The sequence below is a fragment of the Pinus tabuliformis genome, chromosome 1_1 (assembly GCF_031772625.1).
Source record: "Pinus tabuliformis cultivar Carrire ecotype Pingquan chromosome 1_1, CPIR1, whole genome shotgun sequence".
Lineage (NCBI taxonomy): Eukaryota > Viridiplantae > Streptophyta > Pinopsida > Pinales > Pinaceae > Pinus > Pinus tabuliformis.
In genome coordinates, this window is record NC_142297.1 from 605,876,141 (window position 1) to 605,901,976 (window position 25,836).

The following is a 25,836-nucleotide window of genomic DNA, read 5'->3' on the forward strand; positions in this document are numbered from 1 at the left end:
CAAGAGCAGCTCATTGAAGGAGAAAACTAATTTCATCTTGGCCCTAGACATAAGGAGGGAAACCAACATGGAAAAATAAGGTTGTTAGGACTTCTTTGGTGACTAAATTGCAAAAAAGGAGGGTTTAGGGATAGATTTCAAGGACTGAAGTGTTTAAGGACTTGTTTGAGGGTGGATTGTCCTTATAATAGGTTGTCATAGACTTGTGGAGGAGATTTGAGGCTGCCACAGTGAATTGAAGGAGGGTCGAGGGTTGTTTGAGGGCTAGAACAACCTAGACTTGCAACAAACTGCCACGAATCCTCAAGGAAGGACAACAACAACCTTAAGGAGAAAATCTGGGCATAATTTAAGGGCTGAAGTGACTGTGGTTTTTCCCTAACCAGGGCGAGGTTGACTGCAGAGAAACATACCTTAGACAATGAGCTTAAAATATGTTCTTTGGTACATTCTTGTAGGTGTTGGATCCATGTTATTGGATAAGTTCTGAATTAGTTTGTCTAAGAGCCTGTGGCAGCCATTTGAAGGACTTTTCGTGATGGTTGAAAGTCCCTCCTAGGAGCATATCTTGCAGTAAGTGCATTGGGCATCATTGGTTTGTTGGAGGGAAATGTGTTGATAGCCCAAAGTAGCCTCAGAGCAGCATACAAGAAGGACATTGATTGTTGCGTGATTGGGTGAAGTTTGTAGCGTAATGTGTAGCTCTTTGATGGACCAAAGAAGCTACTAGATTGGCGGATTGGAGCTCAGGTGTTGGCCAACCTAGAAGAGTAGATTGGATCCACCCGTGTTCATTGCGGCAGAAGTGACTTGCAACAATGATAGGTGGCAACCCTCATGGAGACGCTATGTGTTGTCCTTTGATGGACTAAGGGACAACTAGAGAGTAGAACAGGAGCGAAGGACCGACAAGACGAGATACGACATAGAGTCTATGATTGTGCACAAGAGCAGCGAGATTATCATTGTATCTTGTATCCTTTGTAATAGAGCCCTAAGACTATTATATTATTGAATTGGTTTAATATAACGAAGATTGGGTTGTACATTAGTCATGGTCAAATAAAAAATATCATAAGACAATCAAAATGTATTAATGCAATAAAAAATGTAATCAAAACTATCACAATGCGTAAAATATTGAAACAATGCTTAATTCAATTAAAAGGTGTCAAGGAATTAAAAACACTAACAAACTCATCATCATGAAAACATAGAAGATAACAAAATCATCATCATGAAACCACCAAACAAGCCTTCATCTAATTAAGGGGACTTCATATATATGCACAATTGTGTATATGTATATTTTGCATTGAGATGATATATATCAAACTACATCAATGTGTGTATCCAACCAATGTGTGTAAAACTTGAAATTTGTTAGATACATACCATTTCAAAAACAAACATATAGATTATGATAAAAGGAAATTACTATTCCATATACTACATAGGGAAATTAATGGTCAGTAATCAAGAAACAAAAATATTGGACAAACAGCAAAGAAGATTGAACATTATCTTGAGGCTATTGGATGCTGACGTGTCTATAGATGAATGGCTAGTGAGCAATTGCTTTGGGTGGGTCTAAATAATGTGGATAACATCCTTTGTTCTTGAGGACGGAAGCTCGGCTGGGAGCGGCATACGGACTTGTGCTCGCCATGGCTTCTGCAACAGCAATGGCTTCTGCCACACTTCTATCGCTGCCCAACGCTTCCAATTCTTCCATTTCCTCCTCTCGCAGTGCCACGTTTGTGAGGATACAGAGCACCACCCCATTGAAGCCCTCCATTGCTACCGGGCGTTCCACCAGGTTTCGGGTGCTCGCTTCCACAGAGGGATCCTCTCCTCCTACAGCCCCGGCGGAGGGAGAAAAAGCAGCAGCCCCGGCGGAGGGAGCAAAAGCAGCAGCCCCGGCGGCAAAGCCTCCTCCCATAGGACCCAAGCGCGGTACCAAGGTAATGTTAACTTACACAACCTCTGAATAAGATGTCCTGTGTTCGATTCCTCCGACGGTTTTGTTTATTGGGGTTTGGTCGATTTGTGGGTGCAGGTCAAGATCTTGAGACGGGAGTCGTACTGGTATAATGGCACTGGCTCAGTGGTCGCAGTTGATCAGGTTTTCATTTAAAAACCCATTTAAATCTCTTTCTGTTCATTTTTATATGTTTGATATACCCACACATATAGAGATATATAGGTTTGTGGTATAATCTCCATAGGGATAAAATTCCATTCTTCTCTCTGCACATATATGTAGCTACACTGAGGAATTAGCTGCGTGTTCTTTGTCTTCTAATTTATCCTGTCAAAAATCTGTACAGCTCATCATTCATATTCATATATATATATATAATACTGTTGTTTTTGATGAAAAAGATTCAATTTTAATAAAAAATTTCGGATTAATCACATTACTAGTTGTTGGTGGACATTTGGATCCTTTGTTCTAAGGATGAACTATATTAGATGGTTCTAAAGTTCGACCAGCTACTTATGATGTGATTAATTCAAAAGACCTGATCAAAATCAGTATGGATCACAAAAATCTAAAATCAAACAAAAAAAATCAATCTTAATGAAATTAATAGTAAATTAATGTAATTGTTTCCTTTGTAGAGAGATATACATATTTAATCCTTCTAGAATTAAAACTATAATTTTTAATGAAAAACCATTAGCTCTACCTTATATATATATAGATATAGATATTTTATCATTAACTATAATTTTTAAAGAAAAACCATTAGTTCTACCTATATATAATTATAATCCTAAAATTACAGTCAAACCAACATGAGATTAGTATAATTTGAGATTTCCTCTTCCCTTTAAAATTAAATTTATAATTTTTTTAAGAAACCATTATTAACTTTATCCCACATATACATATAGCAATCTAAATCTAAGATCTAAAATCTGTTTTTTAAAGACAAGATACCAACTAAACTATTAAAATTAGGAAATATTACTTTAGTTTTCTGAAATTGAATTTAGTATCTAAAATCTCAAATTCTTTTTTGAAAAACAAGAGTACCTTCTACCTACCAACTAAATTATTAAAATTAAGAAATATTACTTTGTTTTCTAAAATACTTTAGTTTTCTGAAATTGAATTTATGATATAAAATACCATTTAATAATGTATATATAAAATATTATAAGATTACAATCAAGTCAATACTAAATTGACATCTGAGAATTTTTATTTTTATTTTTTTCATTTCTTTGAAATAAAAGATTCTTACCACTTAAACTATTAAAATAACTTTATCTTTTCCCAATTGAATTTATAAAATAAAATATAGTTTAATAGTCTTATACTTTACTTTATTAGTAATATTGTTTAATAATCTTATAATTTATTAGTAATGATATTGTTTAAAAAATTTGTAGTTTAAAATAAACTATGTATACTTTATAATTTTAATATTTTTTTAGGTGGAAAAAATCTTATATTTCAAAATGAAAAATAAAAATAAAAATTTAGATACCAATTTAATATTGGTTTGAATTTGATAGGAAGATTATATATATATATATATATATATATATATATATATAAATACGGTCAAACAAACATTAAACTGGTTTCTAAGCTCTATTTTATTTAAAGTAGCAATCAAATCAATACTAAATTAGTATTTAGGATTTCTCTTTTAAAAGATCTTTTCCAACTAACAGCTAAACTATTAAAATTTAGAGAAATATACATATTCTACACTATTTTTCTGAAATTGAATCTATAACTTTCTTTCTTTTATACGAGAGATAGATAAAAATATATATCATGTAAATATATTGTTTGATAATTATATAATTTATTAATAATTGTATTATTAAATGTTTCTTAAAACTTCAAATTCTCATTTAACATGAATCTATAAGGTTGGTAGTGAAACATGTAAAGTTGTTTCTTAAAACTTTAAATTCTCATTTAATATGAATTTGTAAAGTTGGTAGTGAAATATCTTTCTCTTAATTATAATATTTAATATATGTTATTATTTTTTCGATATAAAATTTAAATTATTTTTAAATTAGATAATAATTATTATTTTAAATATAAAATTTAAATGATAATTATAATAAAATTTATGGGTTTAAATATTTTTAATTATAAATATAATAAAAAATTATTTTAATATAGTGTAACATTTTTTTTATTTTTTTAATAAAATCATTATTGTTATATAATAATCCTTATATAAAAAAAACTAAGTCCATTCTTTTATATTAAGTTATTTGGAGTAATTATAATGGTACAAATGGCAACCATAACATGCATATTTATACTGGCAGTTATGATTTCTACTATGTTAGTTTCTTTAAAATATTTTTCTCTACTTTTATTTTAATTCTATTATTTTATTTGGCTTTCAGGATCCTCAATCCCGATACCCTGTGGTTGTTAGATTTGACAAAGTAAACTATGCAAATGTCTCAACAAACAACTATGCACTTGATGAACTTCTGGAAGTTAAGTAGATTCATGAGTTTTTGGACTTGAACAGTGTTTGGAATTCAAGCTTGTCTGCATCAACTACAGGTTCTTGGATTCATGAAATATAGAAAGTCTTTGTATTATACTTTGGAATTTCTGTAACGATGTGAATTTGCAAAATTATGTGTTTATTTTGGGGTAATATTTTGAATTGTCCATTTATGATTGAGGTTTTCTTTATAAAAAAGAAAAGTTGAATTCTATTTATTATCGGTAATCATAGATGATATTAAAACTGTGCTATATTTATGTAATTAAAAAATTTAAATAGATGCTTTTATTTTATTTTTAGTTTTTCATATATAAAAGTAATTGTTTATGATTTTATGTTATTTGGATTATTTTTTTGGGGTAATTATTCATGATTTATTAATAAAAATATTAGTAATATTTTTTCTTTTATGATAATGTTGCGTTATAAGATATTGGGATAATATAGTTTATAGCTGTTTGTAATGCAATCAAGGAAAGTTTATTAAAATAGTTGTCAAAATTTAATGGCCATGTTGGTTTTTTTTTTTAATGAAAAGGGATATTGAGAATGATTTCTATTCACAAAAATATAAGATTAAATGAATGTTTTAATTTTCTCATTTATATTTATAATTTTTTTTTATATTATTAATTAATTTAATTTCAAATCAGTTGGATATAATTTAAAAGGTTCAAGGGTAATGTTGTTATCCATCTTACCTAGATCCATTCCAAATTCATTTATTTCTTGTGAATATAACTTTATCATAATTCACAAACTATCGTAAAATAGAAATATATTATTAATTATTTTAATTTCAAATCAGTTGGATATAATTTAAAAGGTTCAGGGGCAATGTTGTTATCCATCTTACCTAGATCCATTCCAAATTCAATTATTTCTTGTGAATATAACTTTATCATAATTCACAAACTATCGTAAAATAGAAATAGATTCTAGAAAACGTTATGTTGTACTACGCTTTCTATGTGTCTGTTTTTTGCTAAAATATTGAGCAATTAAATAATTGAAACAATTGTATAATTTGTGCCATGCACATCAATAGATTTGATTCCTCTTGCCTCTTGGTAAATTTGAAGTTAGATATAACATTGATATAAAATTATACACATAGATATTGATTTTTTGTTATTACTATTTTTAAAATTGGATTAATGTCAGTATTTTATTATTATTTTACATTTCCTTTATGATCTAGAAAAATAATGGGATAACTCACAATCATAAATTCAAATCACTGAGGATAAAATCATTGATAAGAAGGTACATTCCTATTAACTATTCCTTTTCTAATGGAGTGCAAAATGGGAGATAGCATATTAGGGAAGGGATTTGAAAATGAGGATAAAATCATTGATAAGAAGGTACATTCCTATGAACTCTTCCTTTTCTAATGGAGTGCAAAATGGGAGATAGCATATTAGGGAAGGGATTTGAAAAAAATGAAAATAGTTCTATATTTGTGGATAGTTGTTTCACTTTAGTGTGAGTGGAAACTAGAATGGGAGAGCAAAATGAATGAAAGTTTTGAGGTCTAAAATGGTTCTCCTAAGAAAATGTGCAACCAAAATAAATTTTATAAGAACCAATAAGATTCAAGGTGATGATGTCAACTATGGGGATGATTCACCATTTTTGAAGTAAAAAAGTAAAAAGATTAAAAAATAATAAAATAATAAAACTACTTTTTCAACTTATCTCCTTAAGGTTTTATTCAAATTTCCAGAGGAAATACTCGTTGGATGCAAAATTTGATTTTCATCAAGGAGTACTCATGTTGCATGCTTTTGGTGGACTTTATTACATGAAAATTGAGAAACACATGAAAAAACGTGATTGCAATCACGTTTTCAAGTATTTCTCATTTCCCCGGTAGCAGAGTCCATCGAAAGTATGCAACATGGGTATTTCTTGGATGAAGAATCAAATTCTACATCTAATGAGTGTTGCTCGAAATTTGAGTAAATCCATAGGGAGATGAGTTGAAAAAATGAGTTGGAAAAATAGTTTTTTCTTTTTTCCCCTAAAATTTGATGATGACATCTAATCTTATTTTATTATTTCCATTGTTACTTTATAATTTTCTTAGGAGGCCCATTTTAGACCTCAAAATTCCCCTAATATTCCCCTAATGTAAGCAAGAATGGAAAAGGAATTCACTGAACAAGAAGGGAAGGAAATTGCAAAACAAGAATGGGAGAGAAAAACTCTAAACAATACTAGGGGAAATTGTTAGATAAGAATTTGTGACATGAATACTATGCTTGAGAAAGGGTCAACCAACCCTTCTCCATGCTCACTCTATATGTGAATGTTATTCTTGAGGAAGAGTTGATTAACCCTTCCTAGGGAGCCCCTTAATGAAAATACTAAGCGTATAGAAGTGTTAGTCAACCCTTCCATGGATTGCTAATCAACACGAGTAATAAGCTTGTAGAAGGGTTAGTCAACCATTCCACAGACTACCATTCAACATGAGTACTAAGCATAGAAAATTTTAGGGGCGAATGTTCACCCTTTGGCGAAATTAAGGGGTTTTAAATTTTTAGTGGGCGAATATTTTGTATCATAACACATTTTTACAAATCACCTCAAGTAGCCCACCTTATTTTAAGGGAAAGGGTAAAAAAGGTAAATTTAGCCCTTGAAACTAGGAGTTACAACCTTCCATTCACCCATTTTCAAAAATAGGTTGTATTTAAGTGAATCCATTCGCCCATTTTCAAGAATAGGTTTTATTTAAGTGAATCCTATGGGCCAAATACCATATTTATAAAAGAGGTATGGTAAATTAACAAAAATATAAATAAATGAGAGGTATGGTAAATAAATAAAACATTTTTTATATTTACTCCATAAGTCATCTTATATACATGCAAGGGTGTAAACAAATAAAAATATAAGTAAAGTGGAGGTACGGTAAATAAATAAAATGTCTTTTTATACTTACTCAAAAGGTATGGTAAATAAATAAAACCTGTTTTTATATTTAGTCCGTAACCCTCGTTCTATTTATGAAGGCTCAAGAAAGAGGTTTTATTTAAGTGAATCTTATGGGCCAAATACCATATTTGTAAAAGAGGTATGGTAAATCAATAAAAATATAAATAAACGAGAGGTATGGTAAACAAATAAAACATTTTTTTTTATATTTACTCCACAAGTCACCTTATATTTACGAACACTCAAAAAATGCGTTATATTTAGGTGAAACCTATGGGAAAAATACTATGGGACAAATACCATGGATTAGATTGTTATTAATACCATGCAAAAAAAAATTATTAACCCTAATATTAGTATTAATAAAAATAAAAATGGCACATGGTATTGACCCATGGTATTCACCTGGAATGTAGCCTATTTAAATGGGGGAATTAAACCAGCATAGATCCATCTTTACTCTAGAACTACTAACCCTCTCGAGGCTTGGTGGATCAAGAGTAAAAATGGATGTTGTAATTTAATGTATGTTAAACATTTTAGCTTGGTTAAAAAAAATAAAAATAAAAATTCAACTATTAATTTTATTAATTTTTATAAATTACTAATAGTAGTTTTTAAGCTCCAGGTTTATGATAACCCATGGTATTGACCCATGGTAATACCATGGTATTCATGTGAGCATAGACTATTTAAAGGGGAAATTCTATCATCTTAGATCCATCTTAATTCTGGGTCTACCAAGTGCTCAGAGGGATAAATAGATTTCATCCCCCTAAGAGTGGTAGATGTGGAGTTAAGATGGATATAGGTTGGTTTTTATGATAATGAAGATATTAAATAGACTTAGGAAATTATATTGTTAAAACATCTTAAGGTGAATGGTTAAAGCATAGACATTGGACAAGTATATTTCTATACTTTTGTTTTAAACTGAAACAAATCCAGGGCTAAAAGGAATGGATTGATTGCACTAGTCATCCTTCTATAACTTTCCAACATATGCTGGAGTAAACAGATTGTAATTTGGGTAATTTTTCTAACTGCAAACAGAAACATACTTGTGTATTGGCAGGGTGGTTACGAGGTCCCTAGAAGTGCTGAATTTGAATTTTTCTTGGTTTTATATATAGTATTAGGTTTTTTCTCATGCTTTCTGTGAATGACACGGGTGAATTTTATCCTACACCCACTAGGTTATCGAAGTAATTTTGATTTGAAAAGATATTTTAAAGAAATGCAATGATTTCATTTGTGTATTCAATAAACACAATATTCTAATGGAATTCTGCATTTGTGGTTTACCTATATAGATTCCATGGAGAAGTGTTAACATCAATTGTCCTCAAGCAGAGGCTTTAGTTTTACTCTTTTTGGAAGTAAATACTTTCTTCCAACATTTTTGAGTTCCATGAAAAATTTGAAAGTCCTAATAGTATTCAATTATGGGTTAAAGAGATCCACACTGAATGATCTATCGGCCTTATCTTCACTTAGTTTAGACTATTCACTTGGAGAGCCTGCATGTGCCCCCACTTCAAGAGCATAGTAAAGTCATGTAGAACTTAGAGAAGCTATCTTTAAGCTTTTAGTGAAGAATGGAAAAATGTCTGGGTTCAATAACAACCAGTGGAGCATTAAGCTTCCAATAATGTTATATTTTAACCTGGAGCACTTTTGTGATTTGGAAGAGATGCCCCCTTGTATTTGTGACACATCTTCAGTTGTGAATTGGACTATTACTAACTGTCATTTCCTTCGAAAGTTACCTGATGACTTCGGGAACCTCAACTCTTTAAGAATGTTTAGGAAGGAAAGAAAGTACATTATGCTAAGTTCTCTTATGCTTTTAAAGTTTTTCTTGGATATCTACAACGTTTCAGGTAGGAAAGTACATTCTGTTAATGAAAATTTGTCTTGATAGAAAGGCCCAATTTAAAATTCTAATGCTTTCAAAAAACATTGTATAACTGTAATGTTTCTAAAAGGAAAGCATATTTTTTCAATTTAAGTGTCATGATCCCATATTCCAACTTATTTTTCAGTAACCCATTAGGCTTGTAGCTTTGAATAAATCCATGTCTTTTGATAAGATCCTCTTCCAAATTAGAACACAGTTTCCTTTTGGCAATAACCACATATAATGTCTTGATTTTGTTATTGAGAAAATAGAGGTTGTGAAACAAGCTTGTGCCATACAAGGACTTGATTCATTGATTATGTATCAATTATGGCTCTTGATGTAACAATGTCTTGATTTTTTTGCTTGAAAATAGAGGTTATGCTTTACTATTTCACAGAATTTCTTATAATCTTTCCATAAGTATTGATTTGTAATCTCAATCACTGAGGGATGACATTAATGACAAAGGTAATATTCCATGGTTTGAAGTTACCCTCTTACTAAATATTTAAATATATCACCACAATTTAACTGTTAGTTAAAGGAATTGTATTTGATTTGTAAACAATTCATTGTTTGATTTATAGATTTTGATTTTTTCCCTTTTTTATTTTTTTCTCAGATTTGGTATGAGATATCTTCCAATATTTGGGTTCCCTAGTTTCCCCACCATAGCTATGAGGTTCAGATGCTATCATTAAATATTCTCAAAACGTTACAACTTTTCTAGTAAGTGTACTTTGAAACATTGTTGTTGCTTTTCCATGGTGTTAATGCAAATAAGCACTACAACTAGTGCCATTATTTATATTAAGTGCCGAAATCTAGGTGGTCTTGTAATGATGGAGTGATTGTTTTCTAGCTACTAAGGCCATATGCATTTTTATCTCTTTTGTTGTCCCGAGATATTCAAATTCAGAATAAGAATTGAGGTCTCATTTCCACTATAGATTGCAGTCAGTTTCTTGAACATAATATATAGTAGATTATATTTTACTAATCAACTGTGGATGTGATCCCTTGCAGGAAAGGAAATTCAAAGTGACTTTGATTTCACATTGATTTGTCAAAACATCCACACAGGAAAGGAGATTCAAAGTGACACTGATTTCACACTGATTTGTCAAAATGGAGGCAAGAGAAAAGGAAACTCTGTATTCAACAATGCCCTTAATTTCATATGTACTTGCACAGACATATTAGTAGAAAATATTGAAGGGTTGCCTAAGTAATATTTTCCATTCCACTACATTCTTTAAGTAATCAGTGGTTAAGATTTTGATATTGAACTAGCTAAGATTTTTCTTCCTTCTGTGAAATTATGTGTTCTATAATGCTTCTTTTCCATTCACTATGTATAGCATATAAAGTGTGTCTAATGGAGTAGGAAGATTGGAAAGTCTTGTGATCCTTGAACTATGTTACAAGGCAGAAACCCAACGGGGTAGGGTAGGTGCATCCCCACAAAGGGGTCACAAATACCAAAGTTGGTATTGGCTAGTGCCTTGAACTACAAAATTTCCTTTACCCTTGTATTAACAGTGAATTCGGAGAGGATTCTAATATTATCTTTATAAGATTTATATTAGTTGATTGATGAATAAAATTCATGAGACATGAGCTAGGATGTCCTTGCAAGGTGGTTGTTGATTATTGGAAGCTATGATGGCCATTATGTCAGGCTAGGTGGTCGCACTCCCTTGATCATGAGAACGATTGTGATCAAGATGGAAGACTTCATAGTCTAGATTGATTGTTTAGCAGTGATAATTAGTGGGCTCATTCACAAAAGCTTCTATTTCACTAATCCTTTTTATAGAGTTGTCAGATTCAATTTCCAAAGGTTTTAATTACACTATAGAGTTGAGTTCTGAGAGAGTTGTGATTCACAGTGTTAAGTATAGCAGCTATGACACTTGAATGAAGACAAGAATAGTAGATGTATCAGACTCTGTTATAAGCTTACTTGCATATTATAAGGGACTTGGTTGGCTTTTTTTATAATTTTATAAACAAGTTCCATTTCGTGGAAATGTGAAAAAAACAGTGATATTGCCACCATGTGGCTCTTGTCATATATGGTTTTATACTTTTTCAAAAAATTCTCTAAGAGTTCACAATGCTAAGATTCACTAGGACCTTACAAAGTTTTATTATTTAGTGAAAGACTTAGCAAGATCTTACAAGATTTTATAATTGAGTAAAATATTCGCCATGCCTGTTGAGAGATTCACCAAAAAATTATATATACATATTATATTATTGATAAAATCGCCTTCCATTTTTCCTATATACCATGGAGATTCACCCATTTATTATACATACAAATTTAGGGGGGGTTCTTAAAATTTTCCCTGGTACTAAGCTTGTGAAGAGGCACTTTACACAAAAAAATATTATTATAGTACTATGACATATATTATAGGTACAACAAAAAACACAATACTTACAAGGTGAACTAAAACCATGGTGGATAAAAATATCACATTGTAGTAACTACAATTTCACCAAATCTTCCTAATTTGAAATAGATTTAAGTAGGAAAATGGTTATGAAGTTTACTGTTTGCAAAAGGTATTTGACAATTAAGGAAGGTTAGTAAGTATGTAAAAAATAATGCAAATTAAGGTAAACAAAACGAATGAGAAGAAAACATGAATAAAAATAAATAAAAGTTAACTTAAATAAAAGGATAGAAAAGATTGAGAAATGGAAAATTAAAGGTCATGCATATTGGTCTTCCCATTATCCTAGCTCTCCATATTTCTTATTATACTTCCATTGTCAAAGGGTCTTTCAGGCCATGAGGTGAGAATTTATGTGAATTTTTGAATGGCCATAAAACCATGAACTGAATTGTACCAAATTGATTTCCAAAATGAAAGTTGAGCAAACACCCAAAGATGGTTTTCCCATTTTAGTTTATAAGGTTAAAAATATTTATCGCCTTATAGTGTTTAATGGATATGTGATTGTACTTTATGTATAGTTTTAGTTTCAATCACTGAATGAGCATTAAAAACATTCAATTGAATTATTTATTGCAATTAATTTTTGTGGAACGTTGTGTAATGCAAGATACGTATGTCATTGATGGATTTCATTGTAGATAAACACAATTATATCACAACATATAGAAGAAAATTCCCAGGAAAGGTTGATTGTGTTAGAAAATCAGAAAGGTAGAAAGATTTTCTTTCTGTTGATAATTACTTGTGATATTCTTATGTTCTTATTTTTCTTTCTTATGTTCTTCTTTTACTTTAGTCCATCAAGCAATTATCAAAAAAATAACACGAAGATCACAGACACCATATGTAGATGGATAGCTAGGGAAAAATGTAATATCCCTAACCTAGAATATTCCTCAAACCGCAGCAAAAACTCCAACCAAATATGTGCAAATGCTATAATAACCCAGAAGTGATAAAATAACAGTGGAACAACATATAATAATGTAAACCGGAAATATAAGCAGATACACAAGAAATGCAGCAAGAAATGCTAAGCCATTTTATTATACTGAGCAATAAATGAGTACAAGAGGTGATTAGATAGATGGAACTTCGACTTGCACAAGGAAAGTGAAGAAATACTCTCAAAATGACAAGAATGGCCTCTCTGCGTGGACGCTGCTGCTGCTAGAAAACAAATGATGATTTGGGGCTGCTCCCCTCCTCGAAAAACGCTGAAACTCTGGATTCGAGCTCTACTCAAGAAACCCAGAAAAACCGTGAAAACTTTCTTGGAATGGCCTCACACTGATCTATGTCCCAGTTGCTGGGAAATTGTTGTGCTATTGTTGCTGCTGGAAATCGAATGAGGATTTGAGGCTACTCCCCTCCTAAAAAAACGTTGAAACTCTGGAATCAGACTCTACTAAAAAAACCCAGAAAAACCTAGAAAGCTTTTCTGAAATGGCCGACCCCCGAAAATCACCGCCTTAGAGTTCTGTGTAGTTCCTCAAAGATGTTGATGAAATTGCTACTGAAATGCTGATGAAACTGCTGCTGAAATGCTGATGAATCTACTGCTGGAATGCCAATGGAAATACCTTACCTGAGCAGGCACTCGAAGTCCCCCGAGGCTAAGGGTGAGATCTCCGAACGGAGACACTCAATGCACTAAACAGTGCTGCAACTTGCTAAACAGTCAACATGCTCTAAGTCGAAATGACTATCACAAATTCTCATAACTAGAATGATCCCAAATGAGGGGGTTCCTCTCTATTTTATAGCCTCTGCCTCTCACAATCCCTAGGCTTACTTTCTCTTGCATGATCCCCTTCTTGCCATGTGTTCCTTCCCTCCTGCGTAGTCCCTCCATGTGTCTTCGTGGGCCCCATTTCTGCGTCCCCCTTTGGCCCCCTTGGTTCCCCCTTAAGTCACAACGTTGTGCTACCTAGGAAGTGACTTTTTATTCTAAAGTGAGTTATGTTCCCCCTTCCTCACTTTTTATTTACAAATAACTATAGAAGGCAAAAATCGAACAAAATTGAATATCCCAATTAGCCATAGCTAATTAGGAATATTATAGTCTCCCCCGACAAAATGTTGCTTGTCCTCAAGCAACTGAAGTGATGGATGCTGTAAGATCTCCTCACTCTCCCAAGTGGCATCCTCATCTGGAAAATTCTTCCACCTCACCAAGAATTCCCAGACCATCCTGCTCCGCAACCGTCTCTCCCTAGAGTCAATGATAGCCTTCGGCTGCAATATCAAATTCCCCTCATCATCCATGGGTGGTAGCTCATCCATCACTATCACCTGCTGCCCCAATGCCTTCTTCAGGCATGATACATGAAAAATGTTATGAATCTTGCTACCTTGGGGCAGCTCCAAGTCATATGCAACCTATCTAATCCTGCGTATCACCTTGTATGGCCCATAAAAGCGGGGCTTGAGCTTCTCAGCCCCCTTCTGCTTCAGCGATGCCTGTCGGTATGGCTATAATCGTAGGTAGACCATGTCCCCTACCTCGCACTGCCTCTCCACTCGACCCCTGTCGGCATACAGCTTCTGCTGGTTCTGCACTGTAGCCATGTTATCCTTGAGAGCTCGGAGGATATCCTGACTCTTTTGGATCCAAATCTTGGCTCTAGGAGCCTTGTTATCACCAAACATCACGTCGACAAAAGATAAAGGATGATACCCATATAAGGCGTAGAATGGTGACATACCAATGGACATGTGATACGAAGTATTGTAGCAGTACTCCCCAGATGCAGCCACTTCAGTCATGCTCGTTGTTGTCCACTGACATATTTACGTAAGTAGCCCTCCAACCACTTGTTAACTATCTCCGTCTGTTCGTCCGTCTGTGGGTGATAGCTGGTACTCGGTGTCAACTCCATCCCCACCAATCGAAAAAGCTCCTGCCAAAACCCGCCAATGAAACGGCTGTCCCTGTCACTAACGATGGTCTTAGGAAGACCATGTAGCCTGAAGATCTCCCTGAAGAACAGCTCAGCCACCTGTGCTGCTATATAGTGTGCAGATATGGCAAAGAAATGTGCGTACTTCGTCAGTCGATCAATGACGACAAAGATACAATCCTTTCCCTGTAGCATGGGCAACCTTGTGATGAAATCCATCGAAATACTCTCCCATTTCCCCTCCGGAATGGGAAGAGGCTACAATAATCCTATGGGATGGCTCATCTCTCCCTTGTTCCTCTGGCAAACATCGCACTCCCGGATGTGTTGGGGTACGTCCTCCTTGAGGCCCTTCCATGAGAACCTCTCCCTAATGGCCCTGTAGGTTTTGGTAAAACCCTGATGTCCTGCCAATGGGGAATCATGTGATGCCTGGAGTATCTTCTTCTTGAGCTAAGACCCCTCAGTCAAGAATATCCAGTCCCTATAGTAGATGATCTCATCGACCACCTTGTACCTGTCATCTGCCACCTACCCATCCAGAACCTCACATGAAAATCTGTCCTTGGAGTACTCTACTAAGAGTCGAGCCCTCCAATCTGTATCCAATCTCATAAGAGACAACGTGGCTGGTCTATGTGAAGGGGCATCTGCTACCACGTTGTTCTTACCTTTGACATACTCAATGTCAAAGTCATATGCTTGGATCTTACTGATCCACTTCTCTTGCCTCTCCTGTAGCGGCTTCTGCTCCAAAAAGAACTTGAGGCTGTTGTGATTAGTCCGCACCCTGAACCTGTTGCCTACCGAATATTGTCGATACTTAGCCAATGCATGCATGATGGCCAGCATCTCCTTGTCGTATATGGAATACAACCTCTCGTGTAGAAGGAGCTTCCAACTCTCAAATGTGGTAGGGTGACCTCCCTGCATCAATACTGTGCCGATCCCCTCTCCTGACGCATCACACTCCAAAACAAATGGCTGCATGAAATCTGGCAATGCAAGCAACTCCTGGATAGCCCGCTCAATCTCATCCTGATAGGCCTTGGGGTGCCTATAGGGGGTGGTAATCACGGCCTATATGCCCTGCTCAAGCTCGATGGTGTGCTCAAACCCCCAATCTGGTGGCTGTCCTGGTGGAATCTCCCCAAACACTATGGCATACCGATCAAGGATAGAATGTATCTCTGGGTGTACCGTCTGCCCTATATTTCCTTCCTCTGATGCACGCAGCTCCACTGCCCACTCTATGTCTCCCTTTCGGAAGACTGCCTCCATCCGATGAGCCTAGACAGTCTGAGGCGGATATGTGTGTTGTCCCTGTATCTTCTCATGCCTCCCTGTCTTCTCATCATCCCACTCGATCTCCAAGGTCTTCCAATCTGTCGTGGCCTTCCCTAAAGTGATAAACCACTGAACACCCAGTGTCATGTTGGTGTTCGGAATATCGACCACTAAAAAGTGGTCAGTCAATGTGTAGGTGCCCATCGTCACTGAAAGCTCTGGAACATAACGAGCACACATCATGGTCTGATCTCCTGGGACCAAGACTGAAAACCCATCGAAGCTCTCTGTCTGTATACCTCTCCGCTCAACCATATGGGCATCGATGAAGTTGTGGGTCGCCCCACTTTCAACCAGAACTGATACGCGATGGCCACGTAATGTCCCTTGTATGCGTAGCGTCAGATACTTGAGAACTCCTCGCAACGCTGCAAGGGCCCCTTCGGTGGGTGCAAAAGATGCACCACCTGCTGGTGGTGGTGGAGGTGGCATAGGTCCCTGTATGGCATGGCTATATCCTGCCTCCACATCCTCCTCATCATCCTCTTCTCCACTACTCTTGGAGAAGACCTTAATAAAATGTGCTCTGCCAGCAGCACATCTATGTCCTGGTGCCCATGGCTCTTGATAGGTGAAGCACAACCGCTTCGTCTTCAACTCCCTCCTGGCATCGTCATCAAGTTGTACTAGTCCTGGATTCCCCTTTGGAGGAGGAATCCTCACATCCTTCCCCTTGGACTAAAAATTCTGTCTCTAGGGGTAAGGTGTATGGGTCCTAGGTAAGACATCCTGTAAGTCCCGGGGCCTGCTGATAGCGTTCTGGAGTGTGGCTAGTTTAGTGGATCGGACTAAACCCCGTAGTGGCTCTGCTAACACCTCAACATACATATAGACCCTCCGTGCCATGGATAGGTCTGGCACCATCACGGAGACCCTCAAGAAATCTGCAATGTAGGTCTCTGGGCTCCCTGTCTGTTTGAGCCTTGTCAGCTCAACGAAATGCTGCTCTGGATCCCTTCGATCAAATCGCTCCATCAGTGTCCTGGTAAACTCGGCATATGTCGTCACTATGGAGTGCCCCAGTGTAACCATCCCAAGAAACCACCAATCCTGGGCCTTGCCATCCAAATGCAATGTTGCCACCTTGATGGCCTCTGCCTCCGACATCTGGTTAAGCTGGAAATAAATGTCCAGCTTCTCCACCCAAGACTTTGCCGAACTGTTTGATGAGCCATAAAACATAGGCAAGTGGAATATACTCGCTGCATGGTGGGTGTCACCATCATGGTAATGCTGGTACCCTTTGTGATGGTCGCGGGGTCTGCTATCCTGGTGGAGCTGAACAAAATCTCTGAATGAGAGGGCTTCCCTGAACTCCTGTCCATAGGCCTGGTACTCTGCAAAATAATCGCCCATATGTCCAGGCTCTGCCTCTTGCTGGGCTACGGCCCCCGTGTCTGCTCCTAAGAAAGTGGGCCTAGTAGAGCATGTAGGGGCATGTGAGGCCACTTGTTGCGCAGTATCATGCTGCTCTGGAAAGTGATGGGATGCACCTGATCCCTCACTAATCTAAAAAACTCGTGGGCTCTCACGCTGTCTAGCCTCTACTACCGTGAATCTCTGCCCCATCACCTCAATCTGCCTCGACAGATCCTGCACGGATTTGAGGAGCATATCTGCAAATCTCTTCCCGTCATCAGCTGCCATCGGATCCTCCCACTCTACGTCCACCACAGGCTCCTCCTGTTCTGCTTCTACCACCGGAACACAGTCTCCCTCTCTGTAAGTGTTCTCCAACCTACACCCAGTGTCTCTGTATCTCTAACCTCTGTAACAGATATAGGGTTTTTCCCCTAGTGTCATAGATTGCTAGCTCCACAGGTTGAGCCAGATCTATGCTCTGATACCACTGTAATATCCCTAACCCAGAATATTCCTCAAACCCCAAAAAAAACTCCAACAAAATATGTGGAAATGATATAATAACCTAGAAGTGATAAAATAACAGTGGAACAACATATAATAATGTAAAGCGGAAATATAAGCAGATACACAAGAAATGCAGCAAGAAATGCTAAGCCATTTTATTATACTGAGAAATAAATGAGTACAAGAGGTGATTAGATAGATGGAACCTCGACTTGCACAAGGAAAGTGAAGAAATACTCTCAGAATGAGAAGAATGGCCTCTCTGCGTGGATGATGCTGGTGTACTGCTACTACTGCTAGAAAACAAATGATGATTTGGGGCTGCTCCTCTCCTCGTAAAAAGCTGAAACTTTGGATTCAGGCTTTACTCAAGAAACCCAGAAAAACCCAGAAATATTTCCTGGAATGGCCTCACATTGATCTGCGTCCCAGCTACTGGGAAACTGTCGTGCTACTACTGCTCCTGGAAATCGAATGAGGATTTGGGGCTGCTCCCCTCCTCAGAAAAGGCTGAAACTCTAGAATCAGACTCTAATAAAAAAACCCAGGAAAACCCAGAAAGATTTTCTGAAATGGCCGACCCCCGAAAATCACCCCCTTAGGGTTCTGCGTAGTTCCTCAAAGACGCTGATGAAACTGTTGCTGAAATGCTGATGAAACTGAAATTCCGATGAATCTACTACTGGAATTCCAATGGAAATACCTTTCTCGAGCAGAAACTCGAAGTCCCCTAAGGCTAAGGGTGAGATCTCTGAACGGAGACACTCAATGCACTAAACAGTGTTGCAGACTAGCTAAATAGCCAGCGTGCTCTAAGTTGAAATGACTATCACAAATGCTCATAACCAGAATGATCCCAAATGAGGGGGCTCCTCTCTATTTTATAGCCTCTGCCTCTCACAATCCCTAGGCTCACTTTCTCTTGCGTGATCCCCTTCTTGCCATGTGTTCCTTCCCTCCTGTGCAGTCCCTCCATGTGTCTGCGTGGGCCCCATTTCTGCGTCCCCCTTGGTTCCCCCTTAAGTCACAACGTTGTGCTACCTAGGAAGTGACTTTTTATTCTAAAGTGAGTTATGTTCCCCCTTCCTCACTTTTTATTTACAAATAACTATAGAAGGCAAAAATTGAACAAAATCGAATATTCCAATTAGCCATAGCTAATTAGGAATATTACAAAAAACCCCTATCTAAGGGGAAAACCCAATCAATAACTCTTCGTTTACTAGTTTCACGAGATGATTCAACACTCCTTAACCTAGACATAAAATTCCTCCACACACCAAGTCAACCCTTCCTTTCTTCTGAAGATGATAATCTTCCAATAACAACCTTCGACCTAGAACTTCGACCTTGCAACAACAATTGGCAACAACGACTGATCCTCGACCTAGATGCAACACTTCTATCTTGAAGCAACACTTCGACCTAGAAGCAATAACAAAAGTTCGACCTTCTCAGCAGCAAAACTTCGACCCAACAAATCCAGAACTTCGACCTTTTGAGCAGCAGAAATTCGACCCAACAAATCCAAAACTTCAATATTCCCAACAGTAGAACTTCGACCCAGTAAATAGCCTAGTAAATCCTCACATGTGAGAGAGAGACAACCTAGAAATTTTACCTTCCAACAAATCTCCTTCTGCAACTTTGCACTTTTTCTACTCCTTCTCTTAGATATTTAACTTGTGTGAGTGTGTGTCCTCCAAATGGACCAAATTGCTCCAATATATAGGCTTATGGTGAGGTCGAATTACCGCTTTTGATGTCGAATGATCTCCTTGAGGCCAACTTGGTGTGGAGGTGACAATTAACTTATTTGACTCAATATTAATTATTTTTATATGGTTCAAAAGCCCAAGAAGGGTCTCTTTAAATGGACAATGACTCTAATGACTTAGTATAAATCCTATAAGTCCTCAATGGGGACTTTGACCTAAAAAATGATTACCCAAACATGAAACCCATGCTTTAATAAGTCATATAATAATAATGTATTTTTTCTTTCTTTTGATAAATACATTTCATTATGACTCAAATACAATTATGAAGACTGAACCTAGTTACATTCTTTAACACTCTCTCTTAACTTGGGAGGTATTCATTTATAATTACATGGAATATCTCAAAACACATGAACCATGAAGAGTTTAGGCACTTATCGTGCCACAGACTAGATTCATAACTAGGGCAATATATTAGAGTGGGACTAAGATGGACTAAAACTTTCAGGCTCTCTAGGTACCATTAGGCTTACTTGTTAACCATCAACCCAGGGAACTAGGTACGCAATGCAAGGTCAGAGCTCTATGACCAACGCCACCCTCCCTGCTACTTTGGGAAATAGACATCAACACATATGTCGCCTAGATATCCTCCCAGGCATTCTACATACATAATGCATCAACACATCAAATCTCTCTAACCTCAAGCATGCTCTTCAAAAACTTCGACAGATTTACCTGAATAGTCACAACCCCAATCAATAAAAAATTTTCAAATACTCATGAGTAAACACAAACCTTCGGGGTCTTCAGACACCTTGATGTTTCTTCACAGTTTATCACAGTAGGACTTAGAGGCTTCCCAAACAAATTTTGGCAACAGATTCCTCAATCAGACAACTTCCTTTCCTACTTCACATGCAACAACATATTCTATAAGCAGATCCATCTTTCCTTCTTTCAGCAACACCTCAATATACATTCTCTAATTTCTTCTTCAATTTATTTATCATGACTATAATATGCCCTCCCTCTCGACTGGGGATATATCCTTCTTCTTATATGATCCCTCTTAACTTAGGGACATCAACTTCTTTCTATAACATCAGAGAATCTTTCATGCCTTCCATCCTTCTTACCAAAGTCATCTTGATCATCATCATTCATATAACTTCCCTTGTCATGCTTATCAACCAAATCAATGAATATCTTCAACATCTTGAAGATTATGTACCTACACAACTTAGATAGCAAGTAAAACCAAGTACATATGTAAAAGCATGAACTTAACTATATAAAAATCATACAATAATGGAAGCATTAGATTTTAGACATCAAATACCTAAACTTAGTTAGGTTCACAAACAACAAGAGATACACACTTTTATATTTCAACTACTTGCTAGGGTTTTGTCATAAATGCTAGACTTCATCATCAAGATTTTTGAGCAACTTAATCATGATAACAATCTTCATTATATCTAGGGTCTCAATAATTCTTCTAGAGATCTGACATACTCTACTATAATTCATTGCAAAACCTTGAAGAAATTCAAACAAGTGTACATACAATGTATCTAACAACTTTAGAAATCATATGATAGACTTCTACTAGGATTTAATGAAAACCCTATATTTCTTCTTAGAGACACTAAGCATTAGATGTCAATAAATAAAACCAAGCACAATCTAAGGTTTCAACGATATGACGAACTTCTACTAGGGTTTGTTGTAAACCCTATATTTCATCATCACATTAGAAATAATGTCATCTCATCACATCCTAGAATATCAAACTTGTACTAGGTCTTAGTTACAAGCCCTCAAACCTATGAACATCAACAATTAAGTTAGCACATCTAGGATTTCATAATCATGTACTAGCATATCGATATCGACTAGGTAAGCCCAAGATACAAGTAGCAATACATTTAAAGTTAGACATATAATGATCTTGATTGGACTAGCGTTTTGATCACATTCACCTAGGGTTTCATTCCTAGGAGCTTACTCTTGATACATAAGGGTTTTACCCATAAACCCTAATTTTACCAAAACCTCAAGGTTTAGGAACACATTACCATCCAACCCTAAAGGACTAGGGTTTCCATAACAATACTAAAACTCCAAACATAACATTACCATCAAAACCCCAAACATCAAAAGAATAATATTTTCTAGATTTCATTAGTAACCCTAAGTAGACAAGGGTTTTTCACTTTAGCATGCCCTTATGTTAGGGTTTTACATAAAACCTATTAGGGTTCCACAAGAATAATGATTTTAATGAGGGTAGATTCAATATAATGATTAATCACCCAAATGAGAATATTTAAGATTCAAAGGTCCTAGATATAACTCTTGTTAGTAATGTAAAGCAGATTCATTAGATGGATGAATATACCTTTATCACAAAGAGAACAAAATTTATGATATAGAACACCGCTTTGAGTTTTTTTATGGACAAACCTTACATGAAATCAATTCCAATAGATCTTATCCATATCCATTGAGCATATCAACAAGCTTTTCCTAAACAAGGAAAATATAAAAAGAAATGTTATTATCATCTAATATAAACACATTTAGATAAGAGAAGGAAACCAAATATAAAAAGGATAATACAAGGAATAATATATCTTTGAAAAGTGGTGAGGGCTTCCTCTCAATCAAATCTCGAGGGATACTTCACATCCTTCCATATTTTTCTTCTTTTGTGAACCTTCGTTGGCAATGTTTGCTTGATCCCTATCTCTTCTTGGATTCTCACGACAACTACTTCTATAATGACCCATCTTGTGATAATTGTAGCATTCAATTTTGGATAGGTCTATCTTCCTTCTAGGCCCTTTAGGCTTCTTGAAGGATCCTTTGTTCTTGTGATGAGTGGAATAGGCATTTGAAACTTTCTCCTCTTCATTCTCTTTGTTGCTTACTAGAGAAATTCTGACTTGTTCTTGATTGCATGCATTCCATAGTTGTTCGAATTTAGGAGTTTCCTTCCAACTGTTAATACCTAATGAAAAATCACTCAATATGTTGGTACTCTTAGAAGTGCATTGATTATAAGATCCTTTTCCAGTACTATCTCATCTATTTCCCAAAATTCATCTATGATTCTAGCTATTCTCACAAAGAAGGATGCCATGTTGTCTTCCTTAGTCATCTTTATAGATCTCAGTTCATTCTTAAGACTTGCAATTTGACCAAGATTCTTGATTGTGAATAATTTGGATAATTCCTCATACATCTCTTGATCATAAACCATGTTTGATATATATGGGATGAGGTTATCCTTTATTCCATCCACCATTAGTGTCATGGCCAATATTTTTGTTTCTCTGAACTTTTCCTTTTCTACATCACTTGACTCATTTGTAGGCTTCTTTACTTTTCCTTTGACTAGATCCAATATTTTATTTAAAGTTATTATATGATCGTTTTGATGATCCTTATTCAAACTTCATAAAACCTCTTATTCTCCTTTCAATAGATCTTTGAGTTGTCATTTCCCTCCTTCTTCACCTTAGCTCTGATACCATCTTAGAAAATAAAAAAGGTAGAAAGATTTTCTTTATATTGATAATTACTTGTGATATTCTTATGTTCTTATTTTTCTTTCTTGTGTTCTTCTTTTACTTTAGTCCATCAAGAAATTACCAAAACAATAACATGAAGATCACAGAAACCAGATGTAGGCAGATAGTCAGGGAAAAACCCCTATCTAGGGGAAAACCCCCTATCTAGTGGAAAACCTAGTCAACAACTCTTCCATTACTAGTTTCACGAGATGATCCAAAACTCGTTGACCTAGAAATAGATTTCCCCCACACACCTAGAAGCTTGAACTTGTAGCAACAATTGAACTTTGACCTAGATGCAAAACTTTGATCTTGAAGCAACACTTCGACCTAGAAGCAACAACAAAACTTCAACCTTCTCAACAACGGAATATGGTGCATCCAAGCGGGGAAGAACTAAATAAGTCGTATCCGGAAAGAAAGCATTAGCAGTTTACCAGGAAGGACTTACGTTGATGCGACAAGGCATGGAACCAACCGGAGGGGAACGGGTGCAGCTGTGCTCCATGGATTCTTCCCACCTCTTATTGCTTTTAGCAGGATTGAACCCATCAGTCGAGGGAAGGTAATCCGTAGGAAAGGGATTCAATCCCGATGCACCGGTCGTATCGAACAAAACTTCGACCTTCCCAACAACAAAACTTCAACCCAACAAATCCAGAACTTCGACCTTCCCAGTAGCAGAACATTGACCTAGTAAATAGCCTAGTAAATCCACACATGTGAGAGCGAAACAACCTAGAAATTCAACCTTCCAACAATTCTTCTACTTCTTCTACAATTTCGCACTTTTTTTGCTCCTCTTAGATATCGAAATTGTGTGAGTGTGTGTTCTCCAAATGAACTGAATTGCTCCAATATATAGGCTTCTAGTGAGGTCAAATTACATTGTTTGAGGCCGACTTGATCTCCTTGAGGTCTACTTGGTGTGGAGGTGATGATTAACTTATTTGAGTCAATATTAATTCTTTTTACATGATTCAAAAGCCCAAGAAGGGTCTCTTTAAATGGACAATGAATCTAATGACTCCGTATAAATCCTAGAAGTCCTCAATGGGGACTTTGACCTAAAACATGATGACCCAAGCATGAAACCCATGCTTTAATAAGTCATATAATAGTAATGAAATTTTCTTTTTATTTATTTTGATAAATACATTTAATTATAGCTCAAATAAAATTATGAAGATCGACTCTAATTACAGTCTTCAACAGATTGTTGTGTAAATAGAATATTTTCTCATTCATAGACTATAATGATTGTGAGCTATATGATCATATTGATGTCTCTAGCCCAATTGTAAGGTAGAAGACCTAGGATTGTAGTGAACCCTAGTAAAAAAGGTTGATGTACAATCACAATCTCATCAAAGAATTATGAATTACATATACAAGAAAAACCAAGCCTTCAACTAAGAAGCACAACCACTTGGTGCATGCTTGCTTGATGGTTAATAATAATATAGAAATTTGAGCTCATAATTTAAATATTAGTATTGGTTTTGTTATTCAGTTTCTTACATGAAAGATACACACCAGAATGGGTCATTCTAAAAATTAATAGATCTTTGTACAAGCTAGAGAAACACATAATTAGTTTTAATTTCCATAGTGAATCCATGTTGGTGAATTGAATTGGATATAAGTACTTAGTGAAGTGAATGGGTTATAATTTCATGTTTATGGATCATAATGTATTAGAGCCATTGGATCTTTGACGGTGAAAAAACTATTATGTTGCCATGAATGCTCAACTTCAAGGTGAGATCAAACATTAAAACATAAGGTTCATATGTATGACTAGAGGATGGTATCTATGAAGAAGAAACTTGAGACCTTCGACAAACTACTAATATTGTTAAAGAAGCAACTTGATGAATTCCAAGACTCCCTCACAACTATCATGGCAAATCGGGATGAAAATAGGTGTAGCTTTTGCAATTAGGAGAGAAAGTCATCGAGATGGATAACTAACAAGAGTATGGGCCTAATCAGATGATGCGTCAACTACACTAGTTGGAAATAAAGGAAGAAACATTGGAAAATCTATATGTAACTATCCAAGAGACGAAGGAAACAAAACTACCTTTCATTGCCACTACTAGGGATAGCACCATGATCAAGGAAAATCTAATAATATCACCTTTTTTAGACTTTTCACAAGAACATTTTGGTGAATATGTAAAGCATACCATGTGAACTTGTTTTAATTTGTTAGGTAGATGGGCTACGATGGACAAGGGATAAGTAAGAGAGATAATGTGTCCTAAGCCCCATTGTAGTTGTACCAAGGGTTAAGCATGAAGGCATAGGTTTCAATGGTACTAGAGAAAATCCCATGACCATGAAGATTAATTTTGTGAAAGTGAAATACATGGTATAGTTTGCGTACTTATCAAAAGAAAGAACAATAAAAAAAGAACAGGGAAACACACTCCCACTCTATCCTTCTTATGGTAGCTTGGAAATGGGAATTGATGAAGAAATTGTGAAGACTTAATGTACACTAGAACTTAGAAGAAGTGGTAGGAATATCATCCATCAAATAAGAAATATATTGTTTTTCACTAATGCAAAGATCACATTGCTAACA

The 25,836-nt window shown here is 35.8% G+C and overlaps 1 protein-coding gene and 1 long non-coding RNA gene across 2 annotated transcripts; both read left to right on the forward strand.

The window, feature by feature from the left end:
- Positions 1–1,598: 1,598 nt before the first annotated feature.
- On the forward strand, positions 1,599–4,717 carry LOC149214741 (photosystem I reaction center subunit IV, chloroplastic-like). Its single transcript, XM_089392386.1, has 3 exons — positions 1,599–1,964; positions 2,060–2,125; positions 4,390–4,717. The coding sequence occupies exons 1-3, from the start codon at positions 1,668–1,670 to the stop codon at positions 4,492–4,494; spliced, it is 468 nt and encodes a 155-aa protein (XP_089248512.1). The 5' UTR covers positions 1,599–1,667; the 3' UTR covers positions 4,495–4,717.
- A 4,169-nt stretch (positions 4,718–8,886) lies between these two features.
- Positions 8,887–10,659, forward strand: LOC149214742 (uncharacterized). The gene is made up of 2 exons (XR_016250414.1): positions 8,887–10,080; positions 10,378–10,659. It is a non-coding gene; the product is annotated as an uncharacterized LOC149214742 (long non-coding RNA).
- Positions 10,660–25,836: the final 15,177 nt, after the last annotated feature.